Source organism: Ustilaginoidea virens, chromosome 5 (assembly GCF_000687475.1).
Source record: "Ustilaginoidea virens chromosome 5, complete sequence".
In the NCBI taxonomy this organism is placed as follows: Eukaryota; Fungi; Ascomycota; class Sordariomycetes; order Hypocreales; family Clavicipitaceae; genus Ustilaginoidea; species Ustilaginoidea virens.
In genome coordinates this window covers 1257359-1279048 of record NC_057320.1, presented here as the reverse complement: position 1 = coordinate 1279048, position 21690 = coordinate 1257359, and the positions used below count along the sequence as shown (strand labels likewise).

Here is a 21690-nt window from a genome sequence, read left to right as displayed (position 1 = left end):
CCAAAGGCGTAACTTCTCCCGCATCCCGTCATTCTTGGTAATCCCGTACTTCCGCGGGGCCATTTATCCCACAAAAAACAGCAACAAGAGCAGTGAAGGAAACAAGACAAGGCAGCTTGGCTGAGAGGGGCGGGGCAGGCGGGGCAAGTCTTTTTCAGGTATTTCGTCAAACCTGCACGGAGCATGTCTATATGTATAAAAATTGTTGGTTGGCAGCGCTGGCTCCGGGGAAGATTGTGGATCACAAAACATACATGCAGCGACTGGAGCTTCATGCTCACTGCATTTCTGCGCGCGCAGGCAGCAAAGACGGCGGCTAGCCCTTCCAGCGCCTGGCTAGCAGCTGCGGACGGATGGCACGTCGTTTATACAGCCACCCCCACCCAGGCCCTTTCTTTTCATTTCATTTCATTTTTATTTTATTTTATTTTATTTTATTTTATTTTATTTTATTTTATTTTATTTTATTTTATGTTTTCCCCTTTCGTCGGTTTCACATGGGAATAAAAGAAGAAGAAGAAGGAGAAGAAGAAGAAAGAAAAAAAAAAGAGGAATTAATAAAAGAAGAAGAAAGAAGAAAAAGGAGGGAAAATTCTCCAAGAGTCTTACTTGCATAAACAAAGGAAAGAAACATGGCACGCGTTTTCCGGGTTTTTGACAGCTTTCTGGCTGGCCCCCCGTCATCATCGGAATCCCGGTACGCCCGTCGTCCAAAACCGCATCAGCACATGCGCAAGAGTGAAAAAAAAAAAAAAAAAAAAGCCCAAGAAAGAGGGCAGCCCGGCGCCGCGCGCCGTGAACACGTAATTTTTTTGGTAAAATGCTCAACATCTGCGATTGTCAGTGGCGAAATGGCCGTGGCGGCGTCCAATCGCTGCCATGCGCTTCTTATTCGCTTAGCCTGGATGGAGTCGACGCAGCCACGGCAGGGCAAGTGACTCCGTACAAAGGTTGCACTGCACTGCACTGCACTGCACGTCAATGCAAGGCACGAGGCAGCTTGCATCAATCACCACCACCCATCATCACCCATCAACCCCCAGGGCCTCAAGGGGAGGAAGTAGCATTGTCGAAAAAGACCAGACGTATCAATTCAATCTAGGTAGTTTTAGGATGGCTGCCAGCCTACTTTCCCCCTTCCCCCCCCCCCCCCCCCCCCCCAATCTTTGGCCCCCAAAAACAATGGACTCCAATTGACTCCAATTTTCGCCCGAACTTGACCAAGTACCCGTCAAGTTACCCGGAGAAACCCGCGCGCAGGAACGGAACCCATTATGCATGCAACCATCCAGATTCCAGATTCCAGATTCCAGGGCATGCGGGAGCATGGAAGAACAAAGTCATCAAGAAAACCCCCCGATTAGTTCTTCGGCGCGGCACGTGCATCAAACTTAATCTCGACCTTTGCATGCATACTTTTCTCGTCCAAAAACCCCCAAAACCATACATGAAGGGAAAAGCATAACTGGGGCTGCAGCCAGAGAACGGAGCAAACCGCCCCAACCTTCGATGCTCTCCTACATCTCCAGAAGTCCAGGCATACATACATGCACACGCACAACATTGTCTCCTTGGCGAAATCGTCACCGAGCAGTAGCAGCCACATATGGAAGCCGAAGAAAGCACCGCGCCCCTCTTTCCATCCCAAGTCCCAGTGGGTTTTTGGAAAATGCCGAAACCCTCGGCGACCAGATGCGCGTCTGTCCCCACGCTATATGACTCGCCAATCAATCAGCAACGCCACCTTGTTGTGTGTTGCAGTTCTTTGCCTCTGCCCAAGACAACATGGCACGCGGAAAACCGCAACTGCAAGCCGCGGAGATGCCGGGCGGGATGAGCAAGTTTGCCTGGCTCCAAGCCCAAGATGATCACTTGACTGTGGCTGGTATAACTTGGCTTGGTCCATTGGGCGGAGCAGATGGCGTCCTGGTTCTAACCACATTCGCTGCGAAAACCTTCCGCTACGTCTGCGCGAATCTACCTTGACCATGAAAATGACATCGGCTGCGACGGCATAACGTCGGATGGATCCTCCTGGCAGTCTAGGCTTAGTCGCTTGACTATGACATGGGCAGGCGAGGCCTTGTGTGTTGCGTGGAGAAACGAGACGCTCGTCATCCTCGGTTATAGTTCCTTCAACTTCCTTGAGCGGTGCAAGCCAGACAGGACTAGGTAGCCCGTCGGCCCGTAACCTATGCGCCTCATCCCAAAGGCCCAAGGCTACAATGTCGTCGAGTCGAGGCTTGCTTTCTGATGCTGAACTGCAGTCTGCAGTGCAGGCCATGGCAGGTTTGTTCCCTATATTTCATTCATTGCGTCTTGGGCCGCGAAACCAGTGCTTTACAGGCTCACGGCCCGGCAAACAGTCTCTTCTTGTCGTCATGTCCAATAAATCATAAGGCTCCTTGAAACGCTCCTCGCAACCGCCCCTCAACACCAGCAGCACACGTTTCCACGCTCTTGCCGCTAAACGGAATCATCGCCAAATCCACGCCATGCCAAGTGTCAGACGTCCGGACAGAATTTGTAATCAGCCTTGAGCCCAGTCCTGTCAATGCCCGCCTCTCCGGCAACGGCAACAACATTGTTCATTATTTGTAGACGCCGAAACATCTTGTATCACGAACACGGAGACCGTCAAATTTCGGCGCGGGTACGTTTCACTTGTCTTGGCGAAAGATAATCTTCGTCTCCATTTCCACGCCACAGCGGAGCCTCAGGCTAGGGGGAACATATATTCGGCAGTGGCACCAAAGATCATCCTAGGCGTATCCTTAGTTAATTAGAACCTGGTTTGAGTCATAGCTCCACCTATGCATCGGCGAGGCCGCCGCAGTACTTTGGCCTTTGGCTTAGTTATGTCACCCTTTCAGGCGTGAAGGAAGAACCAGGGACGTGTATTTTTTGAATAGCGCGGGCCTGGGGTTTTCATAGGAACCGGGACGACCCCTTTGAACATGTCCAGATTGGTAGGCTGACCAGTTTCTGCGGAGGCAGGCGCCGTGCGAACTGGTATGATGACTCCACATTCCCAGTTGCGGCATAGAATCTTTGGACGACCAGTGGCCTTGTCCTTGACGATACGTCCCCTGTGAAGTCCAATCTGTCAAAAAAAGACGAAAAAAATAAATAAAACAAAAAACTGAAAATGGGGTTGTGGTGACTTTGGCTCGATCATGACTTACCATGCACTTTCGGACAGATTCGCGCTCCCGACATAGGCCCATGTTGGTTTCGCAACTCTGTCGTTTACCGTGGAGCCGTTGCAATGTACCAGTATGATTTTACTGTGCATGAGTAGCCCATCCCGTGTATTGACACAATCGCGCATCAGTTCCGAAGGAAAGGTCGTAGCACGCCACCATTTTTCTTGGAAGCATATTGTCCCAGCAGCCTGCTCCATGAAAATTTCCATCAACTAGCTGTTAAATTCGACTTGAAAAGGGGTTGACTGACTCTGGTGCCACCTCGGCTTTTGGCTACTGTGTCGTGGCTTGGAAAATATATTCGAAAAACTTGTTGCATATCGACGACGTTCTTTGTTGGTTTGTCCCGACCTGCCAGACTCGATTCCGGTTGAGTTGTTTCGTCGACGTATCCTTGCGTTGTTCAAACAGGCAAGATTTTTCGATCAGTCCTCCCCTTCTCTTCAACCGATATTAAAGCCTATCTAAATGGGACATACCTTGACAAGCATGGTATATACCCTGGACCAAGTCATTCTTTATTGCCCCTAAAGAAGCACACTACCGAGGTGGTCAGCAGAGGATCCCCTTGTACTCAGTATCAAACGTACGGCGACATCGACTTGGACAGGTTCGGAAGTAGCTAGGCCAAGTGCTGCTACGGCTTTCCCCAAACCGGCATATCCTAACTCGCTACGTTAGCCGAGGCGAGAAAAAGAAATAGGAATTGGGAGTATCGAATCACCAACCAACGTCAGAAAACGCACTGCCTGTATGCCATCCTGGTCTGCGCAAAGTTAATCATGTATAGGCAATCTGCAGCCTTGCAATGTTTGGCGGTTCAAATACCTGGAGTAGACAAAGCCGAGATCTTCCGTTTTGGAAAAATCGTATTTGGATAAACTTGATATCATTCCATCATCGATGCCCATGGCCCCAAGGAAAAGCTGCAACTGTGTCAGGAACGGGGTCGAAGAACAAGGCTGATCCGCCAATGTCAGGAGCGGTAAGTCGATGAGGAACACCATCTGTGAGCCATTCAGTCAGTACATGATGAAAACGTGTAATCGCGAGGATATGACTTCCATTTTCCAGAACACCAGTCTCTCCCCAATCATGCGGTACAAGGTTGCCCGTGGGAATCACAATACGTAGGTAGTCGTCGAACTTCAGAATCTGCAGCTTAGAATGCATGGCCCCATGGCCATGCATGGCAGGGAAACAGAACTTGATGTTTTCGGGCGAATTACTGCGCATTGCTTGTTTCTGTTCCGTCGTCAGTAGCATTCAGCTATCATGCTGCAAAGCTGCCCACACGTAAACGTACCTGTAATTCGTCGGCAGCGAAGGCCGCTAAGATGACTTTTGTTCTCGATACGTCGATCTTGGTCAATAGCCATGGCTCGCTCCATTGGAAGGAGGATAGCAGAGCGAGTTTCAACTGATCTTTCTGGAGTATTTCTTCGATCTTGATGTCATCGCTAGATCTACTATAGCCCTGTACCCAAGTTCGTTTGACGACACCTTCTGGAAACGGTACTGATACACCAGCTGCAGACGGCTCCTTGGAGGCCATTGTTGCCCTCTTGCGCGCTGGCATATCTACTCCCTCGACCCCATAGTCTCCGTCATGTAATCCGCGGCTTCGTTTGGTAGCGAGTCGAGCGAGTCGAGCCTCCTCCATTGCCTTTCTATCTTGAAGGAATGGGTTGGGCGTCGGGTTGTTTGTGCGGTTTGATTGGCACATCACCTTCTCGTTCGTACGGGCCTGGTCTTGGATTGACAAGGCAATGGCATGGTTGAGTTGCTCTTCATACACGTCGTCATCAACGGACATGGCTTGGAAGCGGCGGCACTTGATCTTGTCAAGCGAATTGCTTCGACTGGCAGGTTGACAGACCAAGCGCCTGCAGGGTAAGGGGATACGGCAGCTTTTGGGGAGACGAAGTCGATTGGAAATGGAAGCGGTAATCTGGCACCAGTTGAGGGAGTTATTCCATAAAGTCACCAAGAACCACACACCTTTGGCCCTGTGCACATGTTGCCACGACTTGACGCGAAGCCACGTGACTGACTCAACTTTTCTTGACTCTAGGCACCTAACGTAAGGCGTACGGAGTAGAGGTAGTAGTTGTTATAAGGGGTGTGAAGGAAACGCGTTGGGGTTAGTCGCCGGTCGGTTTTGGAGGCGGGCGTCTTGCAAATGCAGGGTAGTATGTAGTACAGCAGTTGTGGCAAATTGGCAGACTGGCAGTGTAAGCAGACCAGCCATTGGTGAAGTCACCGCAATGACGCACCTTTCCGTTTCCTACGATCCGATTATCCCCTTGGTCATTAAACTACTGAAAAACAAAAAAAAAAAAATAAAAAAAAAATAAAGCTGTTAAATGTACGTAGGCCAGCCAGTAAGAGCAGGCTAGCCTTGTGTCGCTTTCTCTCTCTCTCTCTTTCCTTTTTCTCAATATTGGATGAGGAACATTTCCGGGCCAAGTGACAGAATGACGTGAGAATAATTTCGACACCTCGAACCCGCTCTCGTTTGTAATAATGCTAGGACAAGATCCTTGACTCAGCCCTACGCTCAAAAAGCGATGTCACTGACAACGTTGCTTCACGTTCCAATCGGCGACGTCGACCCGTAGAACCGGTCGAGTCAATGACGTACTCCAGTCACCACCCGGATCGATCTTGGCTATAGTGAGCTTAGTCTCGCTGCTAAAGATGGATGGTTATATAAAGTTATAGATTCAAAGAGTCAATGATCACCTGGCAATATATTCTTCGACATTCTCGACGCACTGAGATTGGAAATGACCGAATCGAACCAGAAGCGAAGGCGACGTGTTGCAATTGTCGGGGGAGGTGCAGCTGGCATGGTACGTAATACTCTCGAGAAACCGAAGCCAGCTATCACACTCTGTATTCGTCCTTGTTCGGTGCATAAATCATGCTGAAAAAGCGCGAATGATTTAGGCATGTGCCGCCACGCTGGCAAATCACCCTGACAAGTTTCACGTTACCCTTCTGGAGAAGCATGAGGTTCTTGGCGGCCAGGCAAGCTCGATTGACTTGGATGAGCGACGATACGGCGCTTCTTGGATGAATAACGGCGTCCAAGGAGGGTCACAGGTCTGTGCAAATATATTGCCTTGTCTCGACAGTCTCACACGACTAACATGATGCCGAAGATCTTCAAACATACATTTAGATTCTTTGAACAGTATGGATACCCGCCTCACAAGGTACAGCTGCAGGTTGCTTTTGGAAAGGGGCAAGATGGGTTCTGGACAAATGTCTTCCCGAGTATTCTTGTGCAAAAGTTTGCCTCTGATATCAAGCGGTTCGGGCTGTTCCTCAGAGTGGTTAAATGGACTCTTCCAATACTCGGACTCGTTCCTATATCCATCATGCTGCGCGTGTTCATGTTCGACAAAGAATTCGGCGACAAGATGGTGTATCCACTTATTGCTCTCTTTCTAGGCACCGGAAATCAGACCGCCAACGTTCCGTCAGGCATTGTCGAACGTCTTTTCGACGACCCCAACATGAAGCTGTGGGATTATGACAGCGCAACTTTGCTGCCTAATCTTCCGACCATGTACACATTTGATAATCTGCGGCAGTTTTACAAAACATGGGGCAGCGATCTTACCGCGAAAGGCGTAGACATTCGAACCGCCCACCAAGTTTGCGCCGTGTTGTGCAGATCAAGAGAGGGAGTTAGACTCCGAATCCGAAATCTCCGCACCGAGGAGGTCACAGATGAAGAATTCGATGAACTTGTTCTCTGCACACTAGCCGATGACAGCCTGTCAATCCTTGGGGAAACTGCATCCTGGCGAGAACGATTCGTCTTGAAGGGTGCGGCATTCTACGACGACATAACTGTAACCCACAGCGACAAGAGGTACTTCGAAAAGCATTACGAAACCTCCTTTAAACCCCATCTCTGTGCGGATCCTACAAGTGATAGTCAAGAACAACAAATCTCCTTCGCCAAAGGTTCCGCTGCGCAACCAGAAGGCTTCCGCCCAATGTACTTTACGTACACGTACAAACAGAATCCTCGGCTCATAGAAATGTCGTTCAACTGCAGCAATTATCAACACCAGCTTGTAGCTGCAAAGAATAATGGCAGACAAGAGTTAGAACCTGTGTACCAGTCCATTTTTCTCGATAAACACCGAGACAATCTGTGGACTATTGGGGAAATCGACGAGAACAAAATCATCAAACGCAATTGGTGGCATCAGTTGGGCCATAGATGGCAGCATTACCTCCGCGTCGTTCCAGGCATGATGTTCCTCAATGGTAAGAACAGCACCACATTTGCTGGTTCGTGGACCCTTGTCGTAAGTAATTGAATACGCGATTTATGTTGTTATACTCGAATGGTGCAATTGCTTTGCATATGACTTCCAGATGTCATCATGCCTCTACGAACATTTCTGCAGATAAAAGCTCCAACTACTGACTTTATGCCTCAAGAACATGCACGAACTTGCTTGCGTGAGTGGGATCGCAGCTGCATATCGCCTCGGTGCCGACTATTCAAGATTCGATGATTTCGCAACCGACTTTTTTGCAAAGTATCTTTTCCTGTCTCATGGACTACTATTCTCACGCGAGGAGCGGAAACGGAAGCGGGCATGTTGATAGCGCAGACTCAGAGATGAGTTTCAAATTTGACCACGCCCAGGTCTCGGTTTCGCATCGGCTACCGTCGTTATTGCTTGCTTGAAAAATGCCCTGCAAGACCAAGCTCCTACACTACCGAGCACTCATCACATCCCCATGTTGCTGCGTAATTAGACCCCTGATGGCTTGTGAGGACAAAGGCGCTCAGTGACTGGTCTCGCGATTCAAGACACAGTAAGTATGACACCACAGATACCGGACGCCGTGTGGGGACATGATTGTGTCACACATACCGAGCCATATCTGAAAAGACGGTGTGAAAAGTTGAGAGGAGGGGATGTTGTGCATGCTTGGTAGCATACCACCTGCATTTCTCCGATATCCCTTGCTGAACAGACGCATTGTGGCACAACTGGTCTGACGAGGTCATCGGTAATCACATGGTCAAAACATATATGACGTACTTTGACCTCTGGGGTCTAGAAAGTGGAGAAGAAGAAACAATTGCCAATGTGAGATTGCATCCGCAAGCTGAGACAGACAACATGTTGAGTCAAAGTGCGTCCGCCAGCTGGTTGCGTCTATTTTCATTCAAAACTCATATAATAACCAATGAGAATCCTTTGCCCCGTTCAAGATTGACAAAAATGTGCAAGATGAGATGCAAAGCCTCCTATGATTGCACATACTTTCAGACAATGCCACTCGTTGAATGCCATAGAAGATCCAAGTTGACGTGTCGTAGGTTGGTGGTGAAAATGTAGGAAATCCATTGCTAGGGGCCACGACACATCGCCACTCCTACCGGGAAATGGAAGTTTGGCCCGTCAAGTTTGAGTTTGTACCAATGTCTAGTTTTAAAATCCTGCGCAGGTCGTTTTCCATTGCCTCAATCTCGTTCATACGAGGTTCCGCGGCTCTGGATTCATTTGCGCTAGACACTGCACCCTCAGCAGTAGTCCTCCGGGGAGGTATACTGCTATTCTCTGGTGTCGCTCTCGCAGGTTTGGATGAAACCGATTCCACGTTCCCGAAAAGAAATTTCTTGAGGGCTTCGGTCGGGTCGTCTGGATGGCTCTTTTCCAACACGCTGGAATCTTGTGAACGAGTCTGCGATATGTTCAAGTGCGAAGTAGAGCGAGCTGCTTTGATTCGTTCTTGATACGGCGTGGAAAATGCCGGTCCCATGGCTCTGCCAGGCGTCCCATCCAGCTCTGAGGCATCTATGCCGCCGAAGGGCTCTCTCAGATAGGATCGTCTTGGGTTTGGTAGACTCGATAGTACTGATGGCCCGATCGATTTAAGCTGAGGCATCGTCTGGGGAGACTTTGGGCCTGCCGTGGATTCTGTTAAACCGCCGCCTCGGGTGCGGCGCTGTTCCTCACGATGCGCGCGAAACATGAAATCAAGCGGTGATTCAATCGTATGGGGTAGCGATGCGGGACGAAATGGTGTTGTTACATGCCCATCACTGGATCGCAGTGATGAGTCCTCAACCGTGGCCTTACTGACAGGCGTCTCACTCGAGGACTTGGAAAGAAAACTGGGAATCGGTAGTGCTGAAGGCGCGGGTGATGCGTGAAAAGTTGCTCCTGCGAAGGCCATCTTGCTTGCGGGACGGCTAGAATTTGCGCGTGGGGGAGGAGTTTGGACGCAAAATGGCGCAGATTCGGGAGATGTCGGACCGTTCTTTAATCTTGACTTGTTCCTAGGCCTTGCTTTGGAATCAGGGGCTTGACTCGGGTACGATTCCATTGCCATGTTGGTACTATTGCCGAATTTACTGGGCGTTTGAGGAGAGTATAACGGTCGAAACGGTTCTAGTGACGCTACATCGTTCTCAGACGCATACGCTTTATGGGCAGCTGATTTAGCAGTACGCTGACGACCGTGCTTTCGTCGCACTGGAGTCTCTCTCGGCTGCGATGGCGTTTCGCCCATCTTGCAGGCAGAGAGCTCGTGACGCAGGTCAAGAACCGAAGCTAAAGATGAGTTGAGTAGAAGCTGGGGCAATAAGCGGAGAGTTTAAGACACCAATCGGGGTGCGAGGATACTGGCACCCAGTTGGATAGAGAAGATGTTCCACGGCAGATTCAAGCAGGCGCCTTGTAATTGTGGTACGTCTGCTTTATCTGTTAAAATCGCTGGTTACGATACAAGGACGTGGCGAGTTAGTCATGCTTGCGTGGTTCCCTGTGAATAACGTGTGTTCGATCGCACTGCCCTTGCGCCACGGCTCCTTGAGAAGGCGGTGACGACATATGCTGAAGGGCTGAGCCCGGTATTTGCATACGCATACTGCCTATAGCAATAATGCCCTCAGCTGGCGACTTGGTACTACAGTGGGAGATATACATTAGGTAGTTTTAGCTAATCCAAAATATATACACACATAAAAATAAACCTGAAATTAACCTATATATATTGGTCAATAGATAGTTAAAACTTTTGTTTTCATACTAGTGGGGTAGTTGCAAACCTTGCACGTTGATATCTCTAGGTATCTAAGGCTGGTACTTCCTCCTGCTCGAAATCGAGGCCCAGCCGGTGCTCCACCAAGGTGAGAGGGAGCCTTAAAGGTTCCCTACTACTATCGTAATACCTAAGTACCTAGTTGAGGACATAACATTACCAGCAATCAACGAATCGATGCTACAGCCGGCAACTAGAGAACCGCCTACTACTCGCAAGACGTAAACTACCGTTCTGATAGAAACTTTACAAACCCGTACTGTAGCTTTTGAGCTCTTTTCGGCCTTTGATATACGCTCCCGAAGCCATCTAGGTCAGGAACCTCAACCATTTTGAAGATGAACGTCTCCTCGGGGATGTTTCTCACTCATTGTCTTCGGTCTCGCGTTACATTCGTATTGATTCGAGTTGATATAAAGAAACTCGCAGTCGGCGCTGTTTGTTTGCCAGGCTTTGCGTTCTAAAAGCTCGTCACAATTTAAACGCCATGGCGGACGTGGAAATGAACGATGTCTCATCTGCGGCCAAAAAAGCCGATGCTACAGACGGCAAGAAGAAATTCGAAGTGAAGAAGGTTAATGATGATAATTCTAGCACACTGCATCTTTTCCCCTTTGGGTTTGTGATCGATTCTAATCAGTTGACAGTGGAATGCTGTTGCCCTTTGGGCCTGGGATATCGTGGTTGATAATTGTGCTATCTGCCGCAACCACATCATGGATCTTTGTACGATATCCCGTACCCCTGTTATCGAGCCTTGAACGGACTCAAGCGCAGAGCGCTAACGATTGAAATACAGGTATTGAGTGCCAAGCAAACCAAGCATCTGCTACGAGCGAGGAATGCACAGTGGCTTGGGGGATATGCAACGTATGAATCCCCAAATGATTCGAACCTGACCAGTTTTTTCTCCTAACTTTCACATAGCATGCGTTTCATTTCCACTGCATCTCGCGTTGGTTGAAAGCCAGATCAGTCTGTCCCCTGGATAATCGGGATTGGGAATTCCAGAAGTATGGCCGGTAAAGGGACCTTGGAGTGAACAGCATAAGTGGTCAGCACGCCTCAGACCTGGAGCACAACTCGACGCAAAGTAGTATGAATAACAAGCAATCTCGGTTAATTCTATTAAAGTCAAGAAACCAAGCCTATTGCCATCCGGCCCCAGCTGGCAACCATTTGATAGGCTTCGACTTGTAAAACGGCCAAGGTGGTACGACGACTAGAAATGTCAATGCAGTTCCAGCTAGACCAATGTACACGGTTTTTTGGATGTCTTGGAGTTGATAGCCGATAGCGAATGCCACCAGCTAGTAGTGGCCGGGTTGCGTTAGTGAGGTTCTTCTGTATTAGGGATCGTGAACTGATTCGTACCGCAGACAGCGGGAGAAGTGAGGTGGTGATCGCCTCCGTCTGCCTCTGTCCATCAAAATCCTGACATCCAACGAGTTAGCGACAAACTCAGGATCCTGAAGTGAACATCGTATCCTGGATTGGCATACAATCTGCCCCTCAAGAAGGTCGCGAACTTTATCCAACAGCTCATCTGCCATGGCGCTGCAGAGTACAGGGTCGTGTGAGCTTCCGCAAGAGTTTGACGACCGGGAGTGGAGGTAGCTATGTCAAGACTTTCAAAGGTATACTTTTCGAGAGTTTGGAAGCCAGATCCTGAATGCGGGCCAGATGGTCGATCGAGGTTGGTTTGTTGTTGAAACTGCCACGATAAAAAGATGGGGATGGACCAAATGACCACGTCAAGCTCTAGCTTTGGGTGGTGCACCAGATCTCTAATCAGGTATGCAGTAGGCCCACCCACTCCACTACCTTAGGTAGGTAGGTACCTATGTATACAGGCTCTGATGTTTGAAGAAAATTACCAGACATGTCTGGTACCTACAAAGGTGTCAGCCCTCCGTACCGAGTGAATAAAAATTTCCCTTGCCCAACTTCGTCCTTATTCTCCCAGTCGCCGCCCCGGCTCACATATCTAATATACACCAATTTTTCAATTTATTCAAAACTTTCGTCGGTCTTTGTGAGCCTGTTTTTCTATCTGGATCTTTTTACCTTTCTTTCAACATACCAGGAACAACAACCTTTTTACTCTCATCGAACAGAAACCTTAACCAAGTTTCTTGCGGTAAATATTGCTGGGCAGGATACCATATATCCACGGCAGCCTGCACATCACCTGCACAGTTCTTCCCCATTGCCAGTAAAAACCTTCAAGTTGGCTCAACTCATCAGTAAAACCGCGGCCGCAACTTCGCTTCTCGGGCCTTGGTTCTGGGTCTATAGCGGAATAAACCTGAAGCCTCCATAACTGGCTGCAAAAGAATCATCGACCCAATTCTTTTCAAGATTCAACTCACGACTTGTTTTCAAACGACATCTTCAGTCAGATTTAACGGTTTGCTACCGAATAATACTCGGCGCGCATCCGTCGCGCCGGGTCTGGGGTGTTAGCCTCCGCTTGTTGATGGATGGGCATTGTCAAGCGTGAGAATAGCTATGCTCTCTAATTCCTCAAGTATTTTCAGTTTATAGCGAGCTCTTCCGAGTGCTCTTTGCGATTCAGAACCATTTTTACAACCTCGTTCAAGTTCTTGGTTTCCTACGAAAGCCATTTCTGAAAGGATTTTGCAGCAATGTCTGACCTAGATGGGATGACATCCGACGGAGGATATGATACTCCCGTTCCTGAGTTGGACGATCACCGGCAGGAATTAACCTCGTCTCATCGGGCTGAGCGACCGCGTCGCGGGACGTTTGACTCCCTTTATGGATCTCGACAGGCTGATACCGATATGGGGGCTCGAACTCCGGATATCAGGGTACGCGACTTCGAGGAGGCAATCATCGATGAGGATGCTCCTGAGATACCACAATCCTCTCGCCATGGCCGTCGATTTACTGTGGAAACACCAGTTGATGGTAGAGAGGCCTCTCCTCCCAACTCTGTTAAAGCATTCGCTCAAGCTCGGCGACGGGAAAGAGATATGTCATTCTCAGAGCCGAAATGCGAATACGAGGATGCACACGGGCGGTCAATGTCCACGTCTAGTAGACGCAGCCACAGAAGTACTGCCCGGACTGCTGACAAGGATGCCAGAAGCCTTTTGACGAATAAAGCTGCGGAAGATGACGTCTGCTTTCCCGTACAGGATGGCAATCGAAATCACGAACTCAGGATCGACTTTGATTATCTGGAGAATTTTGTCAATGCTGAACGTGCTGCCCATCTAGAGGGCCGTCGCTTCCCCGCTCCAGAATTTGACGACCTGCGGGTGGAATCAAACAATCAGCAAACTCAACTGGCTACAGTTGATGGCGATATCTTGGATGTGCCATCGGACGACTCCTTTCAAGAAAAAAAGTCGAGGGAAGTTCCTAGCAAGATCCCTGTTCATCCATTCGACAGTAACAGGTTCAGCTTTTTCTCATCTGCTTGGGAATCAACCATTCATGCTGCTGAGATGGGGGACCTTGTGCTTCCTGGGGAGGACATTCGCGGCCTCTTTGAATTGCCGAAGAACGATGCGAACGGCGTGTGGTGGCTCAACGTCAACAGAGCCTCGAAAGAGGAAGTTCAGGGCATCTGCAGGGCCTTCGGTGTGCATCCGCTGACCATTGAGGACATTATCACGCAAGAGGCCCGAGAGAAGATTGAACTCTTCCCCTCGTATTACTTTGCCTGTTTCCGCTCGTTCAATGTTGTCGAAGAACCAGATGGCATTGAGTATGAGCCCTTCAATATTTACGTTTTGGTGTTTCGGGAAGGGACTCTCAGCTTCAGTTTCGCCCCGAACTCCCATGCTTCCCAAGTTCGCAAGAGGATTACAGCTCTGAAAGAGTATGTGTCGCTCAGCAGCGATTGGATATGTTACGCTTTGATGTAAGTTACTTGTTGAGCAGTCGACTCAGACGTTCGGATATGGGGTATGGGCTAACAAGATTGGATGAAACAGCGATAATATTGTGGACTGCTTTGCGCCGGCCATCCGCACCATAGAGCTTGAGGCAGATGCTATCGAAGATGAAGTGTTCGTCATGCGACAAGATGACTCGAGCTCGTTTCTACGTTCTATTGGACGAGTTCGCAAAAACTGCATGGCTTTATTACGTCTTTTAGGCGGCAAGGCTGACGTCTTGCGAGGATTTACCAAGCGATGCAACGAAAATTATCAAGTTACTCCTCACATGGACATTGGCATGTACTTGGGTGACATACAAGATCACGTCGTCACCATGGCGACCAATCTTGGGCACTTTGAAAAAATGCTTTCACGAGCTCACAGCAATTATTTGGCGACTCTGTCAATCAACAACATATCGCAAGGTACGGATACGAATCGTGTCTTGAGCAAGATTACGTTTCTTGCATCAGTCTTGGTACCGCTCAATCTCATTAGCGGTGTCTTTGGAATGAACGTAACTGTTCCTTTTCAAGGCACGGGTAGCCTAGCGGCGTTCTTTGGTATCATTGCAACCATGGTTCTTGTTTGCTCTTTAATGTTGGGCTGGGCCCGATGGAAGAGGTACATATGATGAAATTTTTTACTTGACCTGGCTTTTGGATTCAAGTTTGCTGTGGGTTGGCTTGTCTTGCCGACGCTCACGTCGACTGGGACAAGCAGGGGAGGGGGGGGGGGGTAATAACACCTTTCTTCTCGTCTTTTCCTTTCAATAACCTCGTTGACTGCAGAGTGTGCCGACAGTGGATACCGTGCACCCGCTCTGGTTAGCATCTATAAACAGCCTCAAGAGAAAGACAACTGATTGAGGATGTGCAAGCTGTCAATTGAATTATCGACATCTGATACATAGTGACATATAAATGCGACTAGCTTACCTGGTGGCATGTTATATACACTTGTAATGGTTCTGGTTTTCAAGGATCAGATTTATCTCGAGTGGACAATCTCGCGCTTTTCTGGTCCAACGCACGTACAATATGATATGGGATGGCGAAATAGAAGATGAGTGAGGTGTTTGTGCTTGCCATTGATTCAATACGTGACGACATGTGTATTCTTGTCGGTTGTAGATCCCGGGTAGCAAGCAGGGCAATCAATACTGGGAGGCCTTGTCCCGCAAGTATCAATAATCCGTTCTTGCCTTGCCTTGAACCTTCCACGGGCAGGAACAGCTCGTGGACATGGCCTCCACAAAAGGGGCGCGGCGTATAGGGTAGCGGCTTAAAAACGTCTGCAAGGCTCTCTCCAAGCTTAAACTCTCGCCGTCTCATACTGTACTCAAATCGTTCAACGAATTCACACAAACATTTGCAACTCACCACCATCATGATGAATGCCGCACAAACGGGTGTCGATAACCTAGATCTCGAAAAGCTCAATGATAAAGACAAGGCCGAGTTGCGCCAATTCCTCGCCAACGAGCAGCAGCGGTCACAAATTCAATCACGTTAGTCGGTGCTGCTTCGCGGACCCGCGGGAGTTTGCGATGCAAACATGCACATTTTACATTTTCTCTGCCCCAAGCAATGCCATCTCTACCTTGCATATTTGTGTCCCCAAGCTTGCATCGGCTCTCGTCAATCGTCCGTCTCTAAACTTTTTTTTCTTCTCCTCTGGTTGACTAACCTATCCAATTAGAGACCCACAACCTTACCAAGACGTGCTGGCAAAAGTGCGTTACCGGTACTATCAAGAACTCGAAGCTCGATGGCACAGAAGAAAATTGCCTCCGAAATTGTGTCGATCGATTCCTTGACATGAACTTTCTTACGATGAAGCACTTGAACAATATGCGGTCTTCTTGAATTTGCGTCATGGATAGTGCAGCATTGCGCCCATCGTTTTGTAGCGATTTTTCCCTTGGCGACGAGGACTTGCGGACAACAGTAATCCAGGCATCAGGCATATTTTAGACATACGCGAACTACATAAACAGAAAATTAGGGGTCTAGGAGCTAGACTTGGGAATCACAAGTGTTCTATTTGTGACAGCGGCGCAAGGAACAAACAGAGCCGTTGTGTGCCCAGTGTTCAGATTGTTTGTACGAGTACGAATACGAGTGGTTGCCACAGATAGCTTGGACTCCGAGAACGACTTGGAAGATTATTCTCTCATAGCCGCTCGTCAGATTACTGCTCGAGACAAGCTTACCCCATATCTTTCTTTCCGCCGGTGGCCATCGTGCCCAGGGTTCAGGAGAAAACTGACTCGAGGTACTTTGGGAGACGGAGTTGGTTTGGTTTGTATCACAGGAATAGACTGGCAGATATTTTGTTGAAGCCTCAACTACCTAGGTACCTAAACTATGCCTTCTTCATCAGGGGTGCTGGTCAATCAAACCCAGTCTTTCGATGCTGCTGAATCTCACGTGACGGTGGAGCTCCTGTGAGCTGTGATCTCATACTCTGTACGGACTACTCCGTAGAATCAAGGTCTTTCTCGTACCAGCGAGTGCCTCTGGTGAACATGCGCTAAGAGATACGCACTTCAGGTCGCTTCGTATCGAGCCTAAAGGACCGTCTCTTATTCTGAGCTTTCAGCCGAGAATACTATCACACCAACCCTTCTGTCTCTCATACTTTCTTTTTTTTTTCTTTTTTTTTTTTCCGCGGGCACTTCACTACTACGATTTTGGTGTGCAGCGCAACTTGTTCGATGAGACCTACACGCAAGAGCCTTCAAAGCGGCAGGCCACCGACGGCTCGGCCAACCAGACGATGCATGTCTCGCGAGGCAAGTCGCAAGCTTATTAACAAGCATCATCAATTGCAGAAAAATCAGCGCCGAGCAACAGCTCAAGGCGACGAAAAGACGGCGGCTGCCATCACCGAAGAGATATCAAGCCTGGGAGGACTTTCCCGGTATCAGCAAGCTAGCCTGCAGGGCCAGAGAAATGACAGAGGCGGAGACACTTCGAGAGTTCTGCTCGAATGGCTCCCGCTGGATAGCGTGAATAAACTGAGCCATCGACCTCGAATGCTGGAAGTTGGTTGCCTGAGCACTCGCAACGCCTGCTCAGCCAGTGGCCTTTTCGACATGGTTCACATAGACCTGAATAGCCAAGAGCCTGGTATAATCCAACAAGATTTCATGCACCGGCCGCTTCCAGAGCATGCCTCCGACAAGTTCGACATTATATCGCTGAGCTTGGTCCTGAATTTCGTTCCAAGTCCAGAAGAACGAGGGCAAATGCTCCTCCGAACCTTGTCATTCTTGCGACATTGTCATACACCCAGACAAGCCAGAAGCGAACTTCCTTTTCCCTCGCTGTTCCTTGTGTTGCCGCGTAGCTGTGTCGATAATTCTCGCTACTTCACAGACGAAAGACTTTGGTCGATTATGGAATCCCTGGGTTACTCTCTAGAGCGTTCGAAGAAGACGCAAAAACTGGCCTACAGCTTGTGGGTGAAGCCTCCAGACACACGAGTCACCCACCACGCCTTTCCGAAAACGGAGATAAATTCTGGCCGGACAAGAAATAATTTCTCCATCACGTTGACGAAAGTGCCGCCCACGTGAACCAATACACTGCACCATTGGCTGTAAACCTGAGCACCACTGGCTCGTCGTATGGGAATCTGGTTAACCAGTTCGAACCGCCTTCTTGGTTGGAACCGTATACGGAATGGAGTGCTAGAAAGGGATAATGCTCGAGCAGTGGCTTGATCAATCGTCAGGATTTGGACCAACTGTTCCCAGAGGTTCAAGGGTCGGTACACAATTGCGATGCTTTTCATCTTGCCGCATCAACCATACTTACACACTTGGGCTTGGAATCGATGAAAATAGTCTCTCTTTGATTTTATCCATAATCATTTATCCATCCCTCATCCTCGACTATGAATGGACCCATTTCATTATCACGGCAGATTTCGCTCAATCCCTCAAGCATGGGTAGGTCAGAATCTATTTCTGGGCGTTGAGTTTGATCTTAATCAGTACTCAGTAACCTGTTCCAAAGCTTCCAAAGACTGCTTGATTTTGGTTTCGGACTGGTGAGAAAAGTCTGGAATGGCGATGCTAGAGAAGTAACTATCTGGGGGGAGAGGGGCATTCCCCGGACGAGCCACAACAAGGCTGCGCAAGCCTGCCAACAACGCCGCGCGCACTTCCAGTGGGTTGTCACTTAGGAAAAGCCACCTCGAGGGTTTGATCTCCTTGTAGCTGGCAAGTATAGTAGCATAGCTACTGGGTTCCGTCTTTGGCCCGGCGTTGACAGTATCAAACCAGCCAGAGATAAACTGTGTCAAGTTTGAGGGTTCTGCAGTCGTGTGCGCGAAGAACAACTTCTGTGCCCGAACAGACCCTGAGGAGTAGATGATGAGAATCTTCCTTGCAGAGTAAGCCGCTGAAATGAATGGAGCGACATCACAATAGACGGGCGCCTTGATTTCTCCCGAATGATAGCCAGATTCCCACAGAAGCCCCTGAAGAGCCTTTAGGTATGGTGCCTTGACATCCCTGGCGACCAGATCGTGAACATGGCTTTCGAATGCCAAGCGATCAGCTCTACAGTCTTCGGGAAACGATTTCTGGTATGGAGCAAATCCGATGGTATTCCAATGATCATCGAGATATTTAGGAAGTGCTTTCAGGGCATACGGAAACTACTCATGCACATTTGGGTCAGCTGACTTGCGCATTGACTATGACGCCCATGCTAAAACATGCTAAACATGGAGAACATGCCTGCAGAGCCCTGCGTAGTGCATATTTGGGCAGCCATGGTTTCAGGTTAAGCAATGTATTTGTTGTTGATGTCCCAATTTGGACATTGGAGGATATGCAGGCAAACCAACGTTAGGGATAGGCAGCCAAAAAAAAAAAAAAAAAAAAAAAAAAGAACACGCAAGCAGGCAGGAACGGATGTTTTTTATTAAAAAGAAACAGAGAGAAGGAATGCAGAGACATGGCGATGATGATCCAAGCCGTCTTATGAATGAGACAAAGGAGAAGACCAAGCTTACCAATACATCGTGGACGAAAGTGATTGGACATATTGTCCCTTCTGCAGGCCAAAACTCAAGTCAGCAAAGGAGACGAGGCTTAACCGAGCGAGGCGATTACCAATGTCGAGAATCACAACGTCGAAATCCGCAAAGGCCGTGGCAAGCATGGTCTCCATTGATCTGCTTAACAAGCTATCGGAAGAAGCAGTTGGTGTCCTCGGCCGCGAATGAAGGGGGGCGCTGTCGTCCACATGAGGCGGTCCAACACCGCCGACAAAATGCTATGTATGGCTTGAGCTGCAACAAAACATAAATAAATCGGGCAGAACGCTACTTGTCGTGCATTGGTTATTTCAGGTATACGACTGGGTATCGTGCGAGTAAAAATGCTATTTCCGTGAGGAATGGTTTGATGTTCCAAAGATTGGGGGGGGGGGTTAATAATGGCCAATGGTGGGGCTATTCTTGGACCTAATGCAGGTTGCACAGGCACACGTGTGAAAACAGCTTCCCTGCCCAATGAGCCAAACGTGACCGAGGAGCGGTCAAGGCCCAAGTGCCGTTGATGATCTATCTGTAGCTGATCTTTGCTTCATCATTGAACTAAAAGACAGGAATGCGAACTTGGCTTGATGGTGCAGGCTCTATCGATTTAGATTTGATTTGGAAACTCTTTCGAGTGTTGGCCGCCGGCATATTTGTAGTGAGTTTCAGCAACCGTGACAACCTATCATCGGGCTTAGCTTTGTTTCCGTTCGAAACATACATGTACCTTCCTTTCCTGCTTTTGATGGACTCATTCATTACGCTCTTGCTCAAGGACAGCATTACACATGCATTGTGAATTTATGATGACCTGTTGTCATGCTGCTGGATCAAGTGCCACGCGTCATCCCTTGGTATTGGTTCCCCCTGAGAGCGAGGAAAGTGGGGGCTTATGAACATAAATTCTGCAGGGGACTTGGTGCACAAGAGGACCTGACAGAGACGAAACTTGACGAGGAACCTCGCTATTCCAGCGAGTCGCTTTTTAGTATCTAGCGGTGTAGTCAGGTAAACGCTGGTGCACCTTTCTAATTTGGCCTCTGGTTGCACGGAGTACACCTGCAGTTTTGACACTGTGCGATCACCATGTCGGGATCCTCATTTGCTTTAGAATGGGGCTGCCAGGGGGGCGGGCCAACCATGTGTCAGCATCCTGGGGTGTCCCACTTTTAAGAACAATTCGCCCTAAAAACGTGCCACTTGGCACCAGTTTGTTGACTGCAATTGTTGACGAGGGGTCTGGTACGGAGTACATACTACCGTCAGGCAAGTGAGCCAGACATTCAAAGGGGGTCCGCTTAGCGCCTCTGCGTGTTGGAATTTGCTCACGTGTGCTCCGTTGCCGCCATCAGGTGCCAAGTACTCCGTACCTAAGGTAGGTCTATCTCGACATGCTTGCTTGCACGACGAACGGACCACCTCCCATTTCCAACTGCGGATTTAGGTTCCGATCTGGTAGATAATCCAGCTATGACTGCTATAATAAAATCAAGAAAGTAGAGGCAGGATAACAAAGGTCGCTCTAAGCATCCTTAACATATCACGGGAATTGATAGCGTCGCTTTTCTTGGCTTACTGGGCAAAGCCAGTAAGCCAACCAGAATATGGATGGGGTAAACCAGGCTCGTTCTGTCACCTCTTCGCCCCCCGGTTTGAATGCACAGCCCAGTGCGAAATCGGCGCTTAGCACCTTGAACGGGCCTCTATAAACGAAGAATTGTGGTGTGACTACTCCGAACGGAGTACATGACACCGCTCTCTGCTGCCTGAGTGCATAAACGTGACAGCAACGGACTTTTAAATACGCAGATGCACTAGTCCTAAACAGACTGAAAGTACCCTGCTGCGTACATGTGTATATAAAGATACTATACAATTTCACTCTCTGACAGGTAACCAGCCGCGGGTCCTTCTGTCAAAAATTTCCCACAATGCGATAGTACCCTAAGAACATTAGGTGCCTTAGGTACCTAAGGTAGCGGGGTGTTTAGGAAATTTGGATATCTACCTAGCTACGCGCAGCGTATAGGACAAGAGTTTACAAGCGCGGTGCAATTGCGAGCTACAGAGCAGGAATTACGAGATGCACAGTTATATATGTATATATGGGGTATCCCTCCTAATGTAGGACTAGTTGCAGCTCCGCATTAAAAATCGGTTGCTGCGCGTTACGCACTCCCACCATCCAATCGCCCTGGCATGGCGCTAAGCCGGATCCATGCAGGCTGTGGCCAGCTTTAAGTGGTGGTGGTTGGTGGCTTGGTCGCCCATCGTACCGCCCATTCCCACACCACAGTACTCCGTACGTCGGCATTCGTCCCCACCCGTGTTCTTCTCGTTCGCTGCTCCAGTCTCCCCCAGATCTTATCCAGTGACACACGCCCCCCCTCCCCTTCTACGGACCAGCTTCCACCCAGTTCCAT

At 49.0% G+C, this 21690-nt stretch overlaps 9 protein-coding genes across 9 annotated transcripts; 5 read left to right on the top strand and 4 right to left on the bottom strand.

Moving 5' to 3' along the window:
• Positions 1-2869: 2869 nt before the first annotated feature.
• On the bottom strand, positions 2870-5225 carry UV8b_06326 (uncharacterized protein; the record flags this gene model as incomplete). The annotated part of the gene is made up of 10 exons (XM_043143823.1): positions 2870-3089; positions 3186-3394; positions 3457-3599; positions 3686-3746; positions 3797-3870; positions 3935-3972; positions 4035-4213; positions 4332-4451; positions 4513-5157; positions 5208-5225. The coding sequence occupies 10 exons, from the start codon at positions 5223-5225 to the stop codon at positions 2870-2872; spliced, it is 1707 nt and encodes a 568-aa protein (XP_042999758.1).
• A 770-nt stretch (positions 5226-5995) lies between these two features.
• Positions 5996-7841, top strand: UV8b_06325 (uncharacterized protein; the record flags this gene model as incomplete). Its single annotated transcript, XM_043143822.1, has 4 exons — positions 5996-6061; positions 6159-6314; positions 6374-7537; positions 7674-7841. 4 exons carry the CDS (start codon positions 5996-5998, stop codon positions 7839-7841), a joined length of 1554 nt encoding a protein of 517 aa, XP_042999757.1.
• A 783-nt stretch (positions 7842-8624) lies between these two features.
• On the bottom strand, positions 8625-9428 carry UV8b_06324 (uncharacterized protein; the record flags this gene model as incomplete). Its single annotated transcript, XM_043143821.1, has 1 exon — positions 8625-9428. The coding sequence occupies one exon, from the start codon at positions 9426-9428 to the stop codon at positions 8625-8627; it is 804 nt and encodes a 267-aa protein (XP_042999756.1).
• A 1354-nt stretch (positions 9429-10782) lies between these two features.
• UV8b_06323 (uncharacterized protein) lies at positions 10783-11321 on the top strand (the record flags this gene model as incomplete). Its single annotated transcript, XM_043143820.1, has 4 exons — positions 10783-10869; positions 10943-11021; positions 11095-11165; positions 11223-11321. 4 exons carry the CDS (start codon positions 10783-10785, stop codon positions 11319-11321), a joined length of 336 nt encoding a protein of 111 aa, XP_042999755.1.
• A 122-nt stretch (positions 11322-11443) lies between these two features.
• UV8b_06322 (uncharacterized protein) lies at positions 11444-11848 on the bottom strand (the record flags this gene model as incomplete). The annotated part of the gene is made up of 3 exons (XM_043143819.1): positions 11444-11605; positions 11670-11729; positions 11798-11848. 3 exons carry the CDS (start codon positions 11846-11848, stop codon positions 11444-11446), a joined length of 273 nt encoding a protein of 90 aa, XP_042999754.1.
• A 1095-nt stretch (positions 11849-12943) lies between these two features.
• UV8b_06321 (uncharacterized protein) lies at positions 12944-14843 on the top strand (the record flags this gene model as incomplete). The annotated part of the gene is made up of 2 exons (XM_043143818.1): positions 12944-14190; positions 14264-14843. The coding sequence occupies 2 exons, from the start codon at positions 12944-12946 to the stop codon at positions 14841-14843; spliced, it is 1827 nt and encodes a 608-aa protein (XP_042999753.1).
• Positions 14844-15598: 755 nt separating this feature from the next.
• Positions 15599-16077, top strand: UV8b_06320 (uncharacterized protein; the record flags this gene model as incomplete). The annotated part of the gene is made up of 2 exons (XM_043143817.1): positions 15599-15719; positions 15911-16077. 2 exons carry the CDS (start codon positions 15599-15601, stop codon positions 16075-16077), a joined length of 288 nt encoding a protein of 95 aa, XP_042999752.1.
• An 851-nt stretch (positions 16078-16928) lies between these two features.
• Positions 16929-17792, top strand: UV8b_06319 (uncharacterized protein; the record flags this gene model as incomplete). The annotated part of the gene is made up of 1 exon (XM_043143816.1): positions 16929-17792. One exon carries the CDS (start codon positions 16929-16931, stop codon positions 17790-17792), a length of 864 nt encoding a protein of 287 aa, XP_042999751.1.
• A 416-nt stretch (positions 17793-18208) lies between these two features.
• On the bottom strand, positions 18209-19389 carry UV8b_06318 (uncharacterized protein; the record flags this gene model as incomplete). The annotated part of the gene is made up of 3 exons (XM_043143815.1): positions 18209-18880; positions 19241-19281; positions 19341-19389. The coding sequence occupies 3 exons, from the start codon at positions 19387-19389 to the stop codon at positions 18209-18211; spliced, it is 762 nt and encodes a 253-aa protein (XP_042999750.1).
• Positions 19390-21690: the final 2301 nt, after the last annotated feature.